The sequence below is a fragment of the Brienomyrus brachyistius genome, chromosome 8 (genome assembly GCF_023856365.1).
Source record: "Brienomyrus brachyistius isolate T26 chromosome 8, BBRACH_0.4, whole genome shotgun sequence".
In the NCBI taxonomy this organism is placed as follows: Eukaryota; Metazoa; Chordata; class Actinopteri; order Osteoglossiformes; family Mormyridae; genus Brienomyrus; species Brienomyrus brachyistius.
This window is the reverse complement of record NC_064540.1, coordinates 11,656,740-11,675,643: the sequence shown is the minus strand read 5'-3', so window position 1 is coordinate 11,675,643 and position 18,904 is coordinate 11,656,740. Positions and strand designations below refer to the sequence as shown.

The window sequence follows — 18,904 nt, the reverse complement described above, 5'->3', positions numbered from 1 at the left end:
ACACAGAAATCACTATTAGGCACAAACTCATGTGAGTGATTTTCAATCAGTTTCTTGCAATCCTTAATCAAAGCAGCCACCTCACTGGACCAGTGTATAACTGTGCAGCAACCGAACAACAAATAATATGTAAAACCTTGGTCAAATTAATTGGATTTATGGAGTATAAACATAAAGCATGCACTTACAAATGAGCGTGAAATGAATAAGTAACAGTTTATGCACAAAATGAAAATACAGGGGAGCGTAATAAACCAAACAGAAACAAGGGGAAGTGAACCAGCGCCTCAAATCTAAAATGATGTGATGCTCAGCCACAATAATACAATGAAAACAATTCAGCATAGTAAGACATTCAGAAAAACAAACGAACCGCTGTTCTGATGCTAACGTCCAAAAGCATAGAAAGATGGGAAACTCTATCATTTCTGTTTTGCTGAGGCTTAATAGGCCCCAGATGTAAAGATATTGGGAGCGTATTTGGGGTCAGTTTCACAAAAAGAGACCATACACTTTCCCAAGAGCCTGTAAAATCAAAATATTCCACAGGGGACATGCAGTTGTACCTTTCATGGGATACTCAAAACTGAACTGCATCTGTTCAAATATAGCTATCTACATTTATAAAAACCTAAGGTGGTTTGGGCAAATTACACAACATAAAGTATATTTCATCTTACTGGCATCACGGGATGTTTAGATTTTAGAGGCTGATATTCACAAGTTTACATTTTCTCTATTACAAGTGCTTGAGTAAAATGTGGAGGATTCTGCACTTTTCAGAGCTTTCTGTCAACAATACATTACTTCTAATCACATTTATTTTCAAAGAAAACGCTTTTCACATAAAAAAAAAAAAAAATTATCCAGAATGCTAGGATCTTCAGAAACATGTCTTATTTTAAGCAAACTTTCACTGCACACCGGCAGCTGCACGTACAGTTTGTCAAGTAAAAAGAGCAGACTGACGTAACGTGTAATAGATAGAGGAGTTGGTGAGTAACTCGACAAACTCCTTAGGATCACACAAAATGAACATGTACCTTTAATTGTAAAAGGAAGAACAGCTGCATCACACTTTGCAGTCTTGCATGAAAATAAATTAGGAATATAAAAGAGAAGCTCACTGTTCAGTGATTTGTCTTTTGGTTTGATTTGAAATTTAAATTCGGTTGTTTAGAAATATTTAACAATACTTCTTGGAAAGTTGTTGGAGGTTTAATTTCCCCCTTTATTATAATTTAGCAAATTCTGCACAATTTAATTTAACTTAAAATGCTAAATTTTGAAAAATGTGCTATTTCTCAGCCATACTATAATTCTGTCAGTTATTCAGTCATTTGAAAAACAAAGTGTAGCTCTAAAAAATTATTTAATTAAATTCTTTTTTTGCCTTTAATTTGAGTCCTTGGTTTTTGGAAGCAGCAATACTTTTACTCATGCTTGTTTTTCTCCCTTGAGTGTGTCATTTACCACCTGTATTAGTATTTATATACTCTGTCCACAAATGCTCACCTTCTGTTTGGCCGGCTGATGCTCACTGGCTGTAGACGAGCTTGGAGGCAGATCCGAACCTGCTAGCAAACAGGGAGCAGGAAGCAAACGTCAGCCTCTGTTATCATTTAAACTGGCATTTAAATACCTTAATATAAGCCCCCTAATGAAAGCATCTAAAGCCACTGAAAAGGCAAAGAAATCCTAGCTGGTGGCTTGCAGTACTTTTCTGATCAATCAACTCACATATTTAATTATTTTAACCCTTAATGCACTGATCTGCTAGTTTCCTTCATATTCGTTAGCTGATAATGCATGAATATAATAATTAAGATTATGGTTTATGAACAGTAAATTTGTCCTTATGGAAAATGGTAAAAAAAAAATCTGTAATACATTCATATTCAAACCTTAAATTTTTTCTCAGAGTTTGAATTACGGTAACCTGTCTAAATTGGGACCGTCCATTCATTTCTATGGGAAAAACCTTAATCCCAATAACAACACCCTTAACCCCACCCAGTCCTAACCTTAACAATAAGTATCCAACCAAAATACAATAGTTCTGGCATTTACAATTTTTGATTATGTTCACAGATTTTTATAAAATTGAGGTTATCCAAATGAGGACCTGAAAATGTCCCCAATATTTCAGGTTTTACCACATTTTTGTCTCCAAATGGGATCTATGGAAATGCACACACACACACACACACACACAGGTTTGTAATTATATATTTGTGGGGACTCTCCATTCATTTCTACGGGGGGAAATCTCTTATCACAAAATGACAGCCTTAATTAACCCCTAACCAGCTCTAACCTTAACCATAAGTAACCAAACAAAATATGAGACTTTTGGCATTTTTACTTTTTTGATTTCATTCATATTACATTGTGGGGACCTGAAAAGTGGTCTCCACAATGTAAAAAAACATGTTTTTATTGCATATAATATGAACCTAATCCACACACACACACACACACACACACACACAGACTCACGGGTCTGGGTGTAGGTGATGTTTCCGTAAATGGGGTTGTCTTCCATGTCCTTCAGTTTGAGACTCAGACTGTTGTCACACAAACCAATTCCAGAGGAAAAGAGGACAGAAAAAATGCACAGTAAGCACACCTGTGACCCAAAGCTGCGACATGCCACCGGCCACTTTGAATCGCACAAATATAAGATATCAAGGAATAGAGATGCACCTTTTCCTGAAGCGAGGTATGAATTTACTTCTTCCATCTGCAGAAGAAACATGCGACATATCTGTATTGTTTTAACTTAGTAATTCCCCTATCCAGGAAGGCATACACTCCCAGAGCAGGCAATGAGATCAAATAAACAAACAGCTGACTGAGTGAGTGAGTGAGTGAGTGAGTGAGTGCGTGAGTGAGTGAGTGAGTGAGTGAGTGAGTGAGTGAGTGAGTGAGTGAGCGAGTGAATCATGAATGATAGACTGGAGTGTAAAAGAAGATCCCCCTGAGGTTTTCCTCACCTGTGCAATGGCTGACTATAAAACAAAGAAGCATCCATCCCCCACATAAGGTCAGCAAAGCACAGACTACGGCCAGGACCAGCCACAGCTCAGCGGACCCACATAATTTTCCCAAACCTGTTGGGAGCAAGTAACACACAAAATATGGGAGTCATAGACGACTGAATAATGACCTTAACAGCAGAACCACAGAAGCATATTAAAGTACCTAACATCAAATGATGTGCGTCTACAATGGTAGATGACTAAACAAATAAATATCAGTATTATTTAGTTAGTATATGGGTTACTTTTTGATTATAATTATTGTTGCTATTATGTCCTTATTGCTTCCTCCATATTTTTTGGAAATCTGCCATGAGACAGCTTTGCTGATTATTGCATTGTCTTTTGGTAATATCCTTACACACACACACACACACACACACACATATGATAGGCTCCGGTCCTCCTGCAACCCCAGTTGGGATTAAGCAGTTTCAGAAAATGGATGGATGGATGGATGGATGGACAGAGAGAGTTATTCCGAATTAATTGACAAGAAGTCTCATTGGGTAGTAACACCTTTGCAATAACAGAAAACACCAAACATTTGTCTTCGGTATCCCTTTGGGAGCCAATGACTACAATTGCAATTAACAGCAAAATGGCAAGAACAAAACTGAATGGATCAGTCAAAAAACACAACACTTAATAAAAGAAAATGTCTGTGTGGAAGGTATTGGAAGATATGTGAACAGGGGTGATGCTAAAAATTTTGGAGAACACGAAAGTGTATCATATTGGGCCCTCCAATCCAGTTATTTTACAAATTTTTAGGGCCCCTGTCAATACAGGGCCCTTGGAATCGTCCCCCCCCATGGTGCCCCTGTATGTTAAACACTGCTTGCCGATGTACTTTAATTGGGACATGCACATGTAATATTTTGACAAAAGAGTAATTGTACCAAAACCGTATTGAAGCTCTCCTACGCAGTGTCATGTCTTCCTTGTTAGATCATAGATCGGTAGTCGGGTCGCTTCTCATCTTTGTCACATAACGCGAGTAAGTTATAAAAGGTTCTCCAAGATGGGAACCATTTGATCAACAGACCAACCGGGGATAGTAATAAAATAAAATGTCCAAACTCACCTACAAAGTTTGTACAGTTGCAGAGGTTTTCCATATCAATGTCTTTCAACCTCTATATATGTGAAATACTTCCAAAGGTGTGCAGTTTTATTCAGCTCCACATCATCTTTCCTTCTTTATCAATGCGTAAAAAAAATCATTAAAACCTCACGAAAATGTTTTTCCAGATGGTTTGAAATGATAGTTATGAAGTGCAGGCTGTAAATGGGACGCTGACGGCTGAGTGGGTGGTTTTGAAGGAGGTTGTAGCAGGATGCATGCTGTGCATCACCTCCCCAGCACGGGCTAAATGCCTGCGTGCAGAAAACCACGATCCTTCCTACGACAACGAGAAACGCAGTGAGGAAGGTGGAGGTCACTAACACACCCTTTCTTCCACATTTATGAACTGAAATCTGATGGAAGTTTCACTTATATTTTAATAATAGAATAGGCCTAATCCTGAAATTATTAGTGTTTAATGAAAATATACGCAAACTGGTCAGAATCTAACCTTCAATTTGTATTGTTTGGGAAAACTAAAAATAGGTAGAAATCTTCATTCTCGTGCATAAAAAATTTCACCAGTTACTGCTATATAGTTTAAGGTTTATAGATTCTGGGAACAGATTTGTTTTATGGTACCTAATATGAATTGAAAACTCTGATCCGAATCTGATTTAATTTTTTTTTAATATACAGAATTTAGGTTGTTTTTACTATACAGTGTAATATAGGTATTATGCCACAAAAGTTACCAGCTTCAATTTCTTTGTTTCTCTGTAGTTTGCATTTTACGTTGTAATCCACATTATTCTTCTTTAAATCAAATCTTTTTACAATTAGGTGGGAAAAAATGATTACACAATCCAATTATTTGAGAACACGCTGCAATTGGTGTAAACTCTGGGGGGCGCTGCAAATCATTTGTTTAGTATTACGGTTAATAGGCTATGCAACTCCTTATTCTCACTGCAGCTCTCTCCTTAATGAAATGATTAGAAGACAGTAGAAATGGTAGTTGTTATTTAGGTGTGCCAAGTTAATATGCTAATCACTTTGACAGACAGAATGGGTAAGAAGATAAGCTTTTTCAATAATGTGTGTGCTACAGTTGTGAAATTCCTGAATGAAGACTTCAGCACTACTGTGAAATTCTCACAGATTTTGTGTCATGACTATCAAACCATCTAGAGATTTCCATCAAGAGGAGGAAGAAAAATCAGAGGCCTCTTCCGGAAAGTTGAGATGATAAGATGTCATTGCCGCCAAATGAGAGATGGCCAGTAAAATGTATTTTCAGTTCACAGATACTCAAAACTACATGACTCCCGGTCGACATGGTGCTACGCACTGAGAAGCACTGCAAAGTTTCAAAAGCCGTAAATAAGACGTCCACTAAGTAAAAATCATAGAGAAAATGCTTAGACTTGAAAATACCTCAAAACTGACTTTAACATAGATATTTGGACTGAAGAAATTAGAGCATCACAGACATCTGCAGATGGCTGGATGGAATCGAAAGGTTTCAAATCGATTACAAGCGTACTCGTTCACGTGATACCAATTGAACTGAGATCGTCTGGTCTGCTGTGCAACGGAGATACTGTGCTGGGGAAAATCTATTACCGAAGCAACACGTACTGTGCTGAGAGACGCTGCACACCGATTCTCAAAATCACACACAAAGATATTCACCAAAGATATGGGTGACAGGCCAGTGACTCCAAAAGACAAAGAACAAGTTGGATATACATTTTTATTACAGGAAATTTACTTTCCATCATTCAGTATTAGCACTTCATATGTACATGTTAGTTGCATAATAAAGTGGTTTAAAATACTGACTTCTTTATATTGTAAATACAAATGGTCTCACAATACAAATACAAATAATCCTCCCGTTAAATCATATACTTGCTTCTTTTATTTTATTAACATCGTTTTGCATAACAACCAATGAGATATTTCCCCTTTGGTTCTTAAGCAAAATAGGTAAAATCCAAAATATACCAAATCTGGTTCAAGTAATATACTAGGGATTCAAATTAAAGAATAGATACGGGATCTAATCATGTACATATAGCATGGACACTATGAAACCCTTTGGTGTGCTGCCATGAATTGCTTATCTTATGGCTCTGCTAATTCGTCATGTAACACGTTGCATGCCCCTTATTCAGAAGAGAGGGCGTGTTTTAGTGAAGTTTTCCTTCCTTTTCGTCCAGCTCGGGGCTGGTAAACCTTTTTTTTCCTCAGTGATCTGCTTCCACAGAGCAGGATAAAATCCATATCTGCAGAAAATGTTCACGTTGGGAAGAAATTTGCTTTTGCTTTTTCTCCTTGCAGTTCCATGTACCTTTATAAGGATCGGTAAGAATTACGCTTCCACGTTGCCAGTTACAATGCACTTTACGGTAGAAGTTAAATTGTATGTTGTGCCACCGACGTGGCACAATTGACTGATTTTTTTTGTCATGGTTTTATTATTGTGTTAAAAATACATTTCTCTTAATCTTTACTGATAATATTGATTTAACTAGAGCTGGCCGTGAATTTCACATTTTTTGGAAAGTTAATACGAATCACTGGGAAATGACTTTAAAGTACGGCAGCAAAGATTTTTAACATTTCGTATTCGATTTAGATCATTTAAAAATTGGTTTATGAGGTTTTATCAGATTGGCCGTCTTTTACTTTGATGCAATTTGCTACTATGACGCGCAGTAATAAATGTTACATTAGGGAAGTGGGTGTAGAATTCAAATCAGATCTAATGGGCTTAGAATGAATTTGTGTTTTTAAAATTTAGTATTTCATGTTCTATGTACTTTTACCGTAGTTTTCGTTGTTAAATGGAGTACTACAGCCAGTCAGTTTCCCATACAACACACTTACTGCTTTGGTGACGTGTCTTAAAACTCGCCTCGTAGCTATGCGATCGCTTTTGCCAGTGGGCCGTATTTACTACTACTGACCATACAGTTTGTAATAGAAATACGAAATAGTGCGAAATCATGTACCTAGAAATCGCTGTTTTATTCGGAGGTTTTATATTTCAGAGAGCCATGGTTAATTCTGTAGGGGTACCGTGTTAGTGACACTCGCTGTATTTTTCGAGATGTTACAAATAAAAGAAATATTCATTCTTGAACCTTGGACTGCAGAGTGCGCAAATTTGTTAAATTAAGAGTTGACCTAGAATTGGGTGTGTTAGTGAGTTTTTTTTTTGCGCTATTACACGTATTTAAATCGATATTTTTTTAGCTTTCTTGCCACTAAGGAGCAAACTGTGATCAATACATGGCCTACAGTTATGGGTAACCACCCTGAATGGAACCATAACTTTCTTTTTATGCAGGACAGGTGAATGCTGTAGATGAACATTTAGAAGAAACAGATTTAGTTGAGGATGAGGGTGATGATGATGAAGAAGGACTCGTTGAGGACGCCAATGCATCAGACTCCGTAAGTGTGGTTTGACTGACGATCAATTTACAGTAAGCATGAAGTGGGCTGTTGGTTCAGCATGAAGAAGTGTTAAACTACTACTGTGTTGCCTCTAGAGATTCAGTCAGGGTGGTAAGTGTGTTGATCGATGCTCTTTGACAGGGTACCGAAGATGATACAGATGATTACTCTATAGGCCCAGATGTGACATCTCATCCAGATGCTGACACCACCATCATATTCGTTACTGGGGAAGGTACACTGACAATCCAGAGCATATGGATTTCTGTGGAGCCAGAGAATGCAGTTCTTGTGCAGCTAATCTAATGCCATTTCCTGTTCCCAGAGTTTCCAGCCAATGAAATTGTCAAATTCTTGGTGGGTTTTACCAACAAGGGCACCCAAGATTTTGTTGTCCAGTCTCTCGAAGCCTCTTTCCGTTACCCGCAAGACTATCAGTTCTACATTCAGAATGTGAGTAATATTTACATCAGTTTCAGCTTCCATCTGTGTAGCTAATGGTCCCAGTCGATTCTCCGCACAGGCATGTTTATACAACCAACCTTCTTCATAAAACAGTGCATGTATGTAACCAAAGTTAGGGGCGGCAATTGTGTAAAGCTAATTATATATCAAGTTCTTAAAGGCCTTCTCTGTTCTCTTTAAGGAATGTAGACTTTGATCATACTTCCATTTCTCATTATATTAACCATTTAAACAATGATGATTTTGTTTTGGGCCAACACAATAGTGGTAGGTGACATGTATCTCCCTTTCTGAGAAACCGATTAAAGTAAATCACTGACAAGTTCTGTTATGAGGTTAAAATGCCCTTTGTTGCAGTTCACAGCCTTGCCCCTGAGCACGGTGGTCCAGCCTCAGAGACAGGCCTCCTTTGAGTATTCCTTCATCCCCGCTCAGCCTATGGCAGGCCGTCCTTTTGGCCTGGTCATCCTCCTTAACTATCAGGATGGTGAGGTGAGCAATGCTGTTGTCTTCCCTCTCACTCCATCTGGTAGCTCAGATCCTATGTGTTTGGGCTACGTATGTTTCTGCAACAGCCTTCTTTTTGGGCTTGCAGGGCAATGCTTTCCAGACTGCTATCTACAACCAGACGGTCACCATCATTGAGCGAGAAGAGGGACTCGATGGGGAAACGTAAGCCATTCTTTTTATATAATCGGTTATAATTGGCGAGAAATAGCCTGTGTGGTGATTTGTTGATTTAGTGATTTTACTCTTCTATGTAATGGCCTGTTCTCAGGATGTTCATGTACGTGTTCCTGTGCGGGCTGGGGCTACTCCTGCTGTTCGGAATCTACCAGGTGCTGGAATCTCGAACGGTACGGATCCCAGGATAATTCACCTGCAGCTGAGGGATGGGTCGATGGGAGGGATTCCATTTCTTTTGTTTTTGGGGATCAGAAATTTGCAAAGCAGGTCTACATATGTTCCAGTCAGTGCAAACTTTTCTTAAAATGAATAAAGCAATAGATCATGTTCCTTTAAAGTAAATTGCTCTTAAGATGGTTTGCAAACAGAAGAGGGATATTGTTCCACCCAGTAGGTTCTGTGCATGTAATGGGCACATATAAAGCTACAGCAGTGCTTAAAGGGTTTGGGAAATGGGCCCATGTTCAGCAGGTTTTGGGTTCCAATCCCACAGTTGGCAGAGTAATCACCTCACCAGCAGGCTCTTTAACAGGGCCCTTAACCTAACTGCTCTGGGGGTATGACACCGGCTGGCCTTGTCCCCTAACCCTAATCTTCCCTCATTTGTATATAACAGCACACAAAAGTACTTGATAAATAAATGCAGAAGAGTAAAAGTTACATTGGACTTGTGGTGTATTATGGTATTTTGCAGAGGAAGAGAGTGACACCCAAGGTGGAAACAGGCACAGGTGGGATGAATGATGTGGACATCAGCTGGATCCCCCAGGAGACCCTGAATGCCATGAGTAAATGCCCTGCATTCTCTCTCTCTCTCTCTCTCTCTCTCTCTCTCTCTCTCTCTCTCTCTCTCTTTCTTTCTTTCTCCCCCCCCCCACTATGCTGGGCTTCAGGGATTGGCTGATACAGCCATGACATCAAAGGACACGTTGCACGAAATGAAGTCTGGTTTTCCTGCCTGTCTACTATCCTTTTGCAAAACTTGATATGGTCTTCCCAAGATCCATCCATCCATCCATTTAGCAAACCGCTTATCCTACTGGGTCGCGGGGCTTTCCAAGATCTTAATGCTTAAATGTTACCATAAGTATTACAGAAATTATCATTTTTATGCTCAGGATTATAGTCCTAAACTGAGCTGTTCCACCCTTGAGCAAAGCCCTCAAAATGCTTAATTTTATTTTATTTCAATGCTCTAAAATATCTAGATGTATACGTGGGGAAAAAGCAGTGCTGGCTGTGTGTAGCTCTACCAGATTAGGACTGTCGTCATAAGGTCACTGGCTCCTGATGCTGTTCTTGGGCCCCTGAGCAGGGTCCTTATCCGCAGTTGCCCCTGGGCTGACTGGCTGATCTTTTAATTGAATGTACTTTTGGATCAAAGCATCCAATAAATGCATGTAAAAATGGTGCAAAAGACAACAGGAAGTGTTATGGGAAATGTTTTGTAGACTTCATCATGTGCTCCATTCCTATTGTTCATTTTCTCTCTCTCTCTCTCTCACTCTCAGACAAGACTTCTCCTAAAGCTTCTCCGAGGAAGCGAACTAAGAGAGCAGCTGGTACTGATCAGTAGGCCCTACCGTCTTCACTGTGAGGCAGACACTGAAGGCATGCTGTCACCAGCCTGAAGCATGGTCCTACAGCCCCAGGAATCAAGATCCTCTTTGTTAAACCCAGAATTGAAGTGTGGATGTGCTGCTTTGGTGGTTGAAAAAAAAAATGGAACTTTTTAGTTTCTTTGGACCTGAAAGCCTCTTCTACTGGACATTGCCAGTGAGAGAGCAAATTCTCTGTAATATGCATATTTTTTTATGGATATGTCTACGTGAGTCTTTGAACATGTCTGAACCATCTTTCCAGAGAGGCAGCTGCATCATTTTATTTTTATTTTTTTCCTTTTCTATTTTGCTGTGATGTCACACCAGAGAAAAATTTGAAAGGGCCGAAGGTGCAGGTATGCTTATGACACTAATGGCCGTCCTTTAAACTTCAAATTTATGGCGCACAAAATAGATACTCCTACTCTTTGGTATAATTAGAGCAGACAAAGAATACTCTGAAGTTGGTGTTAGGACTGTGTAATGCTGTCAAAGAGGAATACTGGTGTTGCGGACAGTATTATCAAACTGTAATAAAATCACCCAGTGATTCTTTGCAGCATTCATTTTTGTAATTACTGTGACATGTTGGTTATCTCCCCTAAAATAACACTGAGAAAGAAAATAAAGTCAGGGTTTAAAATTGTGCTGTACTATTTATAAGGAGGAAGGTGTTCTCCAGCTAAATTGTGGAGAGATACCTGCATTAATTTGGTCTAGTCTAGAATATTAGGCAGTGTATCAATGTCTAATATTCTGAACTGGATGTGTTTATAACCCAGAACACTACTGTAATATTACTTTTTATTGGTTCAGCGGGTACAGCAAATCTATCCCCCCCTAGTCTACTACAAATCAAGGCAAATAAGGGGTCCTGAAGATACGCCAGTTGAGAAGCCTTGCTCTAGATTGTTTTGAATATCTGACTGTTCTGTAAGACAACCAGAATTTGAAATGTAACAGGGCTGCACGATATTGGAAAAATGTTGCCGTGAGTTGTGCTGAAAAATCACTTATTTTTCCACAATATCGTCTCCATGGAATCCAAAGTATTCTCATATAGCGGAAAACTATTACCTTTTAGCGACAAGTTCTTTTTTGCTTTATTCTTTCCGACTCGTTTTGTTAAACGTCTCGCAAAAGCACCGTACTGTATGAGTGCGTCTGTCAGCAAGTATGAAAATGATTGACTGGCTTGGAGAGCACGTGCAGAGCTCAAGCAACAGCGGCGGCAGTAAGTTTTACACTGATTAGAGGTTAAATGATATGAATGTTAAACATCACGATTCTATTCACCAAAATTATCACGTTATCAGTATTATCACTGTATTGTTAAAATGTGCTGAAAATGCTCAAAAGTACTGTGACACAAGCAATTTCACAGAGTTTTATATTTGACAACCACGAAAAATCAGCAGCATTAGGCACTTCTCTGCCTATGAAAATCATACCAAATGGGCGTTACCATTAAAACTCTCCGGTGTGCCATCATCGTCTTCTGCTTTCATGCTTTCATTGACAAAAATCTGATACGTCTGGAATTTTATTGTGGTTTATCGTGTATGACTGATTCATTCCTAACACTGATTTTTAACAGATAATTCTGAAAAGAAACAACCATTCAGCTTGTCAAGCTTCGCTTCCTATGACGTAGTAAAAACGTTTTAGTCGGAAACCCCCATTCTGCTGGACAATATACCAGAACTAAATTGCAAAATAACATTGCCGTGTACTGCAGTATATCTGGATTATATGGTATGAAAAATGAAATACCGCCAAATCTCAACCCAGCTATTGTGGTCCTTGCGACGTGTATAATTTGCAATGTTGATAACGCTACTCATCACCCAGCTCCAAAATACAAAAAATGACCATCATTCCAGCTGTACAAAATGCGTTACTATTCAACATCTCCCTATGAGCTCCCTGAGTGAATGAACCCCAATGTGAAAGCCATCAGTCCAGAGAGTCTACTGCCTAACAACTATGTAGCTATCAATAGCATAAAGGTGCAGATTCTTAATCGATCATCTGCTTAATGGATCATTTACAGATTTGCAACTAAGAGCTCTCCATCTGGCCAATGCTACTGTGACTTTCTTGCAACATTCATCAAATGCCCTAAATTAAAGGCAGTTATCAGCTTTCAAATTAACATTACTTAACATAAAATGTGACAAACTTGACTCGTGATTATAGTTTAACACTGATTTTTTGTCTATATGTCAATAAAATCTATGCCAACGAGCTGGACTAAGCGTTACCAAAACAGACAAATCATAAATGGCATGAGATAGTAAGGAGACATAAAACACTACACAGAACTGCAATTACAAAAGTATGGACTTAATACCTTTTTCATACTCGTGAACAACATGAAATCTGTACTTCTGGAGAAAAACACAAGTTCATAGAACCTTAACCTTTGCTCAGAAACCATAGAAATCAGACACATGGATACATTTTGTGATGTGTGTGGTAATGCAACCATTTAGGCTCAGGTCCATTTACAACTAGAGAAGTGTTCAGGTATCAGGGTCACCTGCACATAAAACATTTGAGATTGGATTTCAAAACAGATTATCAATTAGAAAGATGTTCATGTGCGATCGGTTCAGGAAGCATTATATGTTATTTAGCTGCTTCGCAAATTCGCTTTATACAAGTAGTCTTCAAGAGCTTATAATTTTACACTTTAAATTACTAGAGAAATTCAGTACCTTAACACTAGTGCCACTTCTAGCATTTGAGTTATTAAACAATTAGACAGTCAAGCATATTCTCATCCAATGCTTAACAAGCTGCCCTGAAATGAGTTCATCAAAAAAGGAATGCTGGTTTCTTCTAGGAAACAATCACCTCAAAACAAATTTTAAAGAAAAATAAAGACGACAACCCTGGAAGTTGGTAGGTAAAAGCTTTCCTAGTATAACAATGTGTAAAGATCAGATACATTACGATAGAGATGAATTTATATCCCAATGTTAATTTGAAGATGTTCAAAAATTAATTCTGAATTAAACTCAAAAATAAGCAAAATCTAATTTTGTGCCCAATTCACAAGTCAGAGTTAAGGTAGGTGGGCAAACAAGGATTCCTTTGATTAACACAGCAAACTGTTATACATAAATACTGCAATGTTACAAAAAATAAACCTATTGCCTATGGATGGTGATTGTGGACTGTGAATATATCATTAAAGTAATCCCTGGCGATATGTCCTGACATTCACTTAATCCATTTCCCCATGTGCCTCTAGTTTCTTTCAATATTGTTGCACAAACCCCAGAATTACCAAGTTACCCCGAGTTTCATGTAACTCGAGTAAGCTGTTCCAGCAAATTGCTTCACTGTTCCTTTAGTGTCCACTGGTAGCCCAACTGTCACTGAGCTGTAGGTAGGTTGTCAGAGGTTTGATTTGGCTCCGCTGTTCACCGGTATGGCACGGAGCTCTGTTCTCATGCACAGATACTCTCCAATGACCGCCATCAGTGCTATGCATGCCATGTTCACAAGCCACCAGGAGAGGGCGACAGGGAGGTGGGAATTGTATATCCAGCAACCAATCATGTGGAAGAAGTGGACGGTGACAGTGAAGTCCAGGCACTGTTTCCCACGGCGGATGAAAAACCACAGACCAATTGCACTGCCAAAACAAGAGAGATGATCACACAATCGATCCATGGGAGCTTAACGTAAGGCAAAGGTTCCCAAAGTTCACAACCCCAGGAAGGTTCATGAGATATCAGCAGGAGGCTGTGAGCAGCGATAACGGCGGTCGTGAGTCTCCGGCTCTCTTATTTTGGGGGTCATGGGCTGAGAAGTTTGGCCATTCATAATCTAAGGGAATGTTACTGAACAGAAGGGTGATTTTAGACGTTAAAGGGTTAAAGTGTGGTGCTGTGGGGTCAAAAGTTCTGGGTTTAAGCCTGGAGTTGGTTCTGTCGATTCTGTCTTTGTGGATCTGTGCCCATTATCAGAAGGTTGCTGGTATCAATCCTGTGGTTGTTAGGGTGATGGTACACAGCGCAACGTTTTAAGCATCGTTGCTGGGCAATGCTGCTGACAAATGTTGCTCAGGCACTTCGCCTTTGATGCTGGGCCACAAATTTCTATTTGGTGATGATCCAGATCCAGGCGAGTTGCCTTTTGTCTCACCTGGCTGGTAACTGCCGGGTAACACTGCTCAAAAAGGTACCCTGTGTATCATCACCTTTAGAGTGACGTCACCATTCGGGCTTTGACCGAAGCTCTTAACCCCCAATTGCTCCAGGTAGTGGCTGATCCTGCTCTCTCAAATATACGTCACTTTAGATAAAAGTGTCTGCTAAATAGGTAAATTAAAATTTATTTACCATGTGAGAGAGTTGAGGATGAAGGCCATCATCGACAGCCTGCCTTGAAGTGTAGCGAGCCCAAGAACCTGCAGGGAGACACACATCTCAAACTCTGGCCAACCTGTTAAACCTACAAAAGGTTCAGGACATAGAAACACACAAAACTCACCTCATAACTGAATATCTGGTCTAGTGAACGGTTGTTCTGTACCAAACTATCCACCCCAGCCAACCATAGCCCTAGGAAGCTATAGTAGATGCACTGCATGAGGATGATCTGGTAGATTATGAGAACAGGGTCCCATATGTAACTCCGGAAATGACTTGCCATGTTAGGACCTCGTACAAAGGACAGATCCCGGACGGTGAGGACAGGATGCCAGCTACGTAGAAACCAGCAGCGCTTCTGCAGCCTGCAACGCATTTTCATTGATATTAAAATCAAATTGCTCCATTTCAGCATCGCTTGATGGTAAAACTCCGGGCCAGGCCAGTGAAAGAAGGTTAAAACTCGTTATGTCTTGCACATAACTACACATAACAAGCGGGGGAAAACGAATAATCTATCGCTAACTACATTTTTATAACGTAACTACGCTACCCCGTCAAAACCCATAGCGTGAAAATGTCTCACTCTAGAAATAACACAATAGTAAGCAACCACGCCAATGAAATACGAACGTAAGAGAAACTAATAGCTTCTTAGAAGGTAACTTTAACCCTAACTAGTTAGCATTCGACACCATCATATGGCGACCGTTCATCTCTCTTCGTCAACCTTTATAAAATCATATTAAACCGATTATCAAGCTACTCGCCACTGACGGTCAACTTTGGAGCGCTAACAGATACAAGAGACACACACAGAGAAAACATGATCGGGGCCTTACTTTACTTTCTGATCCTGGGAAGTTGCTGACCAAGTGTGAAGATATTAAACAAAGATTGAAGAAACCAAACAGGCATAAAGTGAGAAACATAGAGCGACAGCAAGGTTACAGCGCAGATCTTTCATATTTTTAAATTCTGACGCTGTCCAGATCAGCCGTGAACTTTACACCGGACACAGTACTGTATAAACAAAGTAACAAGCGATCTACAGTAAACGACGACACTCCGCCGCTCCTGATTGGCTTTCGGCGACATGACTCCTGTGAAACAATTGGATAACCCTTGACCTCTGCCGTCAGCGGAAGTTATCAAATGAGCACATCCGCGTCGCAGTCCAGGACCTTAAGTTGGGTTTCGATTACGTGTATTCATGTATTTATTTATTATTTAGATATTTATTAAACACAACGGCGACTGCAACGAAAGTACGAAGCACTGTTGTCTGAATACAGAAGACGTGTTGGTAGTGATGGTAAAATGGGGGCTTTTGGCCGATGGAAGCAATTGATTCAGAAATATACTCGTTCTTTCTAAACATTGTTTACAGTGACATCTAGTGGCAAAGTAGCGCTCCACGGACACCACAGCACAATTTTTTAATTGGTGATTAGTGGTTATTGTTCATCCCACACTACAGCGAAATGTGTCCTCTGCATTTAACCCATATGTGACATAGCAGGGGGCATATAATTCAGCGCCCAGGTAGCAGTATCTTGCTCAGGGTACCTCGCTGGTTAGGAATTCAAAGCAGCAATCTTTTGGTTACAAGTGTGCTTCCCTAACCATTAAGCCACCACTGCCCACCATGCTCTATTATGGCACCGTAGAAACGTGCTAAAACACTATGCACGGTGTGGCATTATTAAAGATGTGTTTGATAAACATTAATGCCGTTACATTCATTTAGTTTTGTTATGTAACTTAGTTTTGAAAGTGGTGGGCAATGGTGGCCTAATGTTTAGAGGGATGTGCTTGTAATCAAAAGGGTGTCAGTTCAAATCCCCCCCAACAAGGTACTTCTCCCCAGGTGCTAAGTAATAGCTGCCTGATGCTATGTCATATAGGAGTTGAGTACAGTGGATGCCTTTTGTCATTTTGTGCTGTGGTGTGTAAACATTGATAATTAATGACTTTAAGAAAACAAAAAACTTAGATTTGTCAGTACCTTTGAGGGTTTTTATTTCATGATTGCTTGCTATTTATTTTTGTTTGCTATTTATTTTTGTTTGCTATTTATTTTTCATTCTTTTCATTTGATTGTGATCAGAGATTATTTAATATGATTTACAGGAGCTTGTGTAATGATTTTATGAAGAAAGACAATATTGTTCAGAATATGTATTTCAATCTAAAAGATTTCTTTGTTGTGCTGCTACAGTACTAATTAAAAACTGTGCTTGGACTGAGATATTTTCCCCTCTTACTAAAAATTTCTTCTGCTTTGGGAAATACTTTCTCTAAACATCAAACATCTAAGCATGTACCCTCCCCAATCAAGAAGGCGCAGCAGAGAAACCAACTTCCTGTGGCACTTGAGATGCACGAGAATGTCACATCCCTGTCAACCTTCTACCGAGGCACCATTGAGAGTATCCTCACAAAACGCATCAGCCTGATTTGGATCCTTCAGTGCCTCAGAATGCCAGTCCCTCCAATGTCTCATCAAAACAGCAGAGAGGACTGCTAGGACCACGCTACCTTCTCCACCAAATATCTATAACGACCACTGCATTCAACGATCGGGGGCCCATCCCACCCCTTTAACACTGCCTTTGCTCCACTGCCGTCTGGTAAGAGGTTCTGCAGCCTCAAAGCCACAATATTAAAGCTAAAAACAGCTTTTTTTCCCCAGGCAGTGTGCTGTTGTATGGTCTCTCTCTGAAAAGGACTAACATTCCCCCTATTTGCACTGGAACCATAACTGTTACAAAACTGTAGCAAAAATCCATACTGCACGTTCCATACTGTAGCCATAATCTATTGTTGCACATCTTGGCCTATACAACTCATGCCAATTTGCACAGTTCTATATATGTTTTTAAACTGTATTTTTGATTGTACATCTTTGTCTATGTTTTACATCCTTGTCTCATTATATTGTGTTGTCAGTGTTTAAAACGTCTTTCAAATATATATTCTATTTAACACTGTTTTTTTGCACTATGACCAACAAGATCATAATTTCATCTCAGCATATGACCCTAGAGATGACAATAAAGGTACTCTGACTTTGATTTGATTTTCTCACAAGGCGCTGAGGTTATTGCAATGCTTTTATTAGCTGAAAGTGGTTTGGAAATATTGAAGAGTGTCTGGTCCACTAATCTAGGGGGTCATCTCCTCTGGATGTAAGGGTACAACTGGGGTCATGTTTCTGGATGAAAATGAAACCCTTCCACAGCAGAAAATGGTAGGGAGACCTTAACAGCAATGTCAACAAGAGCTGCTTTTGCCTTACTGTCAGGAAACAACAATAAATAGCTGGATTTTAAAACAAAATAATTGTGAGGTATGCAGAAATGCTCATATACATATACATTTACTTGATGGACCTCAGCTTTCTAGTGCTATCAAGGGCGACTTGAGTGATGCTGACAACTCAAGTTTTCCCAAGTTTATTTTGCGAATGCAATTTACGTTTTGTCCAGCAGAGGGACGCATTTAGCAACACAAATGTCCACGGTCTAGTACTGAACGCTAGGTCGCGACATGTCTGGTTCTGTACAGATTAGCCTATTGGCTAATAATAGTTGTTAAATTGAGTTTAAGTTAAATTGGTCGTGCGCCTTTACTTTATGCCTAGTCCAGTACTATGACAGTGCGCTGTCCTAACCATGCGTCTCTCTGGGTGAAAAGCTAGACAGATAACGAACATCTAGTAAGCAAATCGTGACATATATATATTTTTATTTTTCTTGAAAAATCAGTTTCATATAAATAACTTGCGTTATACATGGCGTTTGCGCAAACGTAAAAGTTTCATAAATATCATATGCTTGGAATTCATTACCATTCTTCACAGCTTCTGATATGATCGAATATTTCACAGTTATAGAGTTTGACACAGATATATCAATATATCTGTCTATCCTGGCAGGTCCTTCGGTCCTTTACAAATACGTTTTCTCCATAAAGTGAAATAACTTACAAACAGCGTCCAAGATGTGAACAAACTGGCAATAAACAGCGTAACGGCCTCATGCTCCGCTCGCCCTCAACCGGCGTCAAATCGAAGGCTGCTAGAATAATAAATGTATAACGTGAATGAAAAGTCGCGCCTCTTTGCATTTGTTGTTGAAATGAAGTAAGGATTCTTAAGTTGTTTGTTTGTGTGTGTGTGTGTGT

The 18,904-nt window shown here is 39.5% G+C and overlaps 2 protein-coding genes across 2 annotated transcripts; one reads left to right on the top strand and one right to left on the bottom strand.

Annotated features, from left to right (window-relative positions):
• The first annotated feature begins 6,294 nt into the window (after positions 1-6,294).
• Positions 6,295-10,976, top strand: LOC125747073 (translocon-associated protein subunit alpha-like). The gene is made up of 9 exons (XM_049021809.1): positions 6,295-6,480; positions 7,469-7,575; positions 7,720-7,813; positions 7,904-8,031; positions 8,401-8,535; positions 8,639-8,715; positions 8,822-8,900; positions 9,425-9,518; positions 10,242-10,976. The coding sequence occupies exons 1-9, from the start codon at positions 6,411-6,413 to the stop codon at positions 10,304-10,306; spliced, it is 849 nt and encodes a 282-aa protein (XP_048877766.1). The 5' UTR covers positions 6,295-6,410; the 3' UTR covers positions 10,307-10,976.
• A 731-nt stretch (positions 10,977-11,707) lies between these two features.
• Positions 11,708-15,763, bottom strand: sys1 (SYS1 golgi trafficking protein). Its single transcript, XM_049021810.1, has 4 exons — positions 15,559-15,763; positions 14,838-15,081; positions 14,687-14,754; positions 11,708-13,977 (listed from the first exon to the last, which is right to left on the bottom strand). Exons 2-4 carry the CDS (start codon positions 14,997-14,999, stop codon positions 13,737-13,739), a joined length of 471 nt encoding a protein of 156 aa, XP_048877767.1. The 5' UTR covers positions 15,000-15,081; positions 15,559-15,763; the 3' UTR covers positions 11,708-13,736.
• Positions 15,764-18,904: the final 3,141 nt, after the last annotated feature.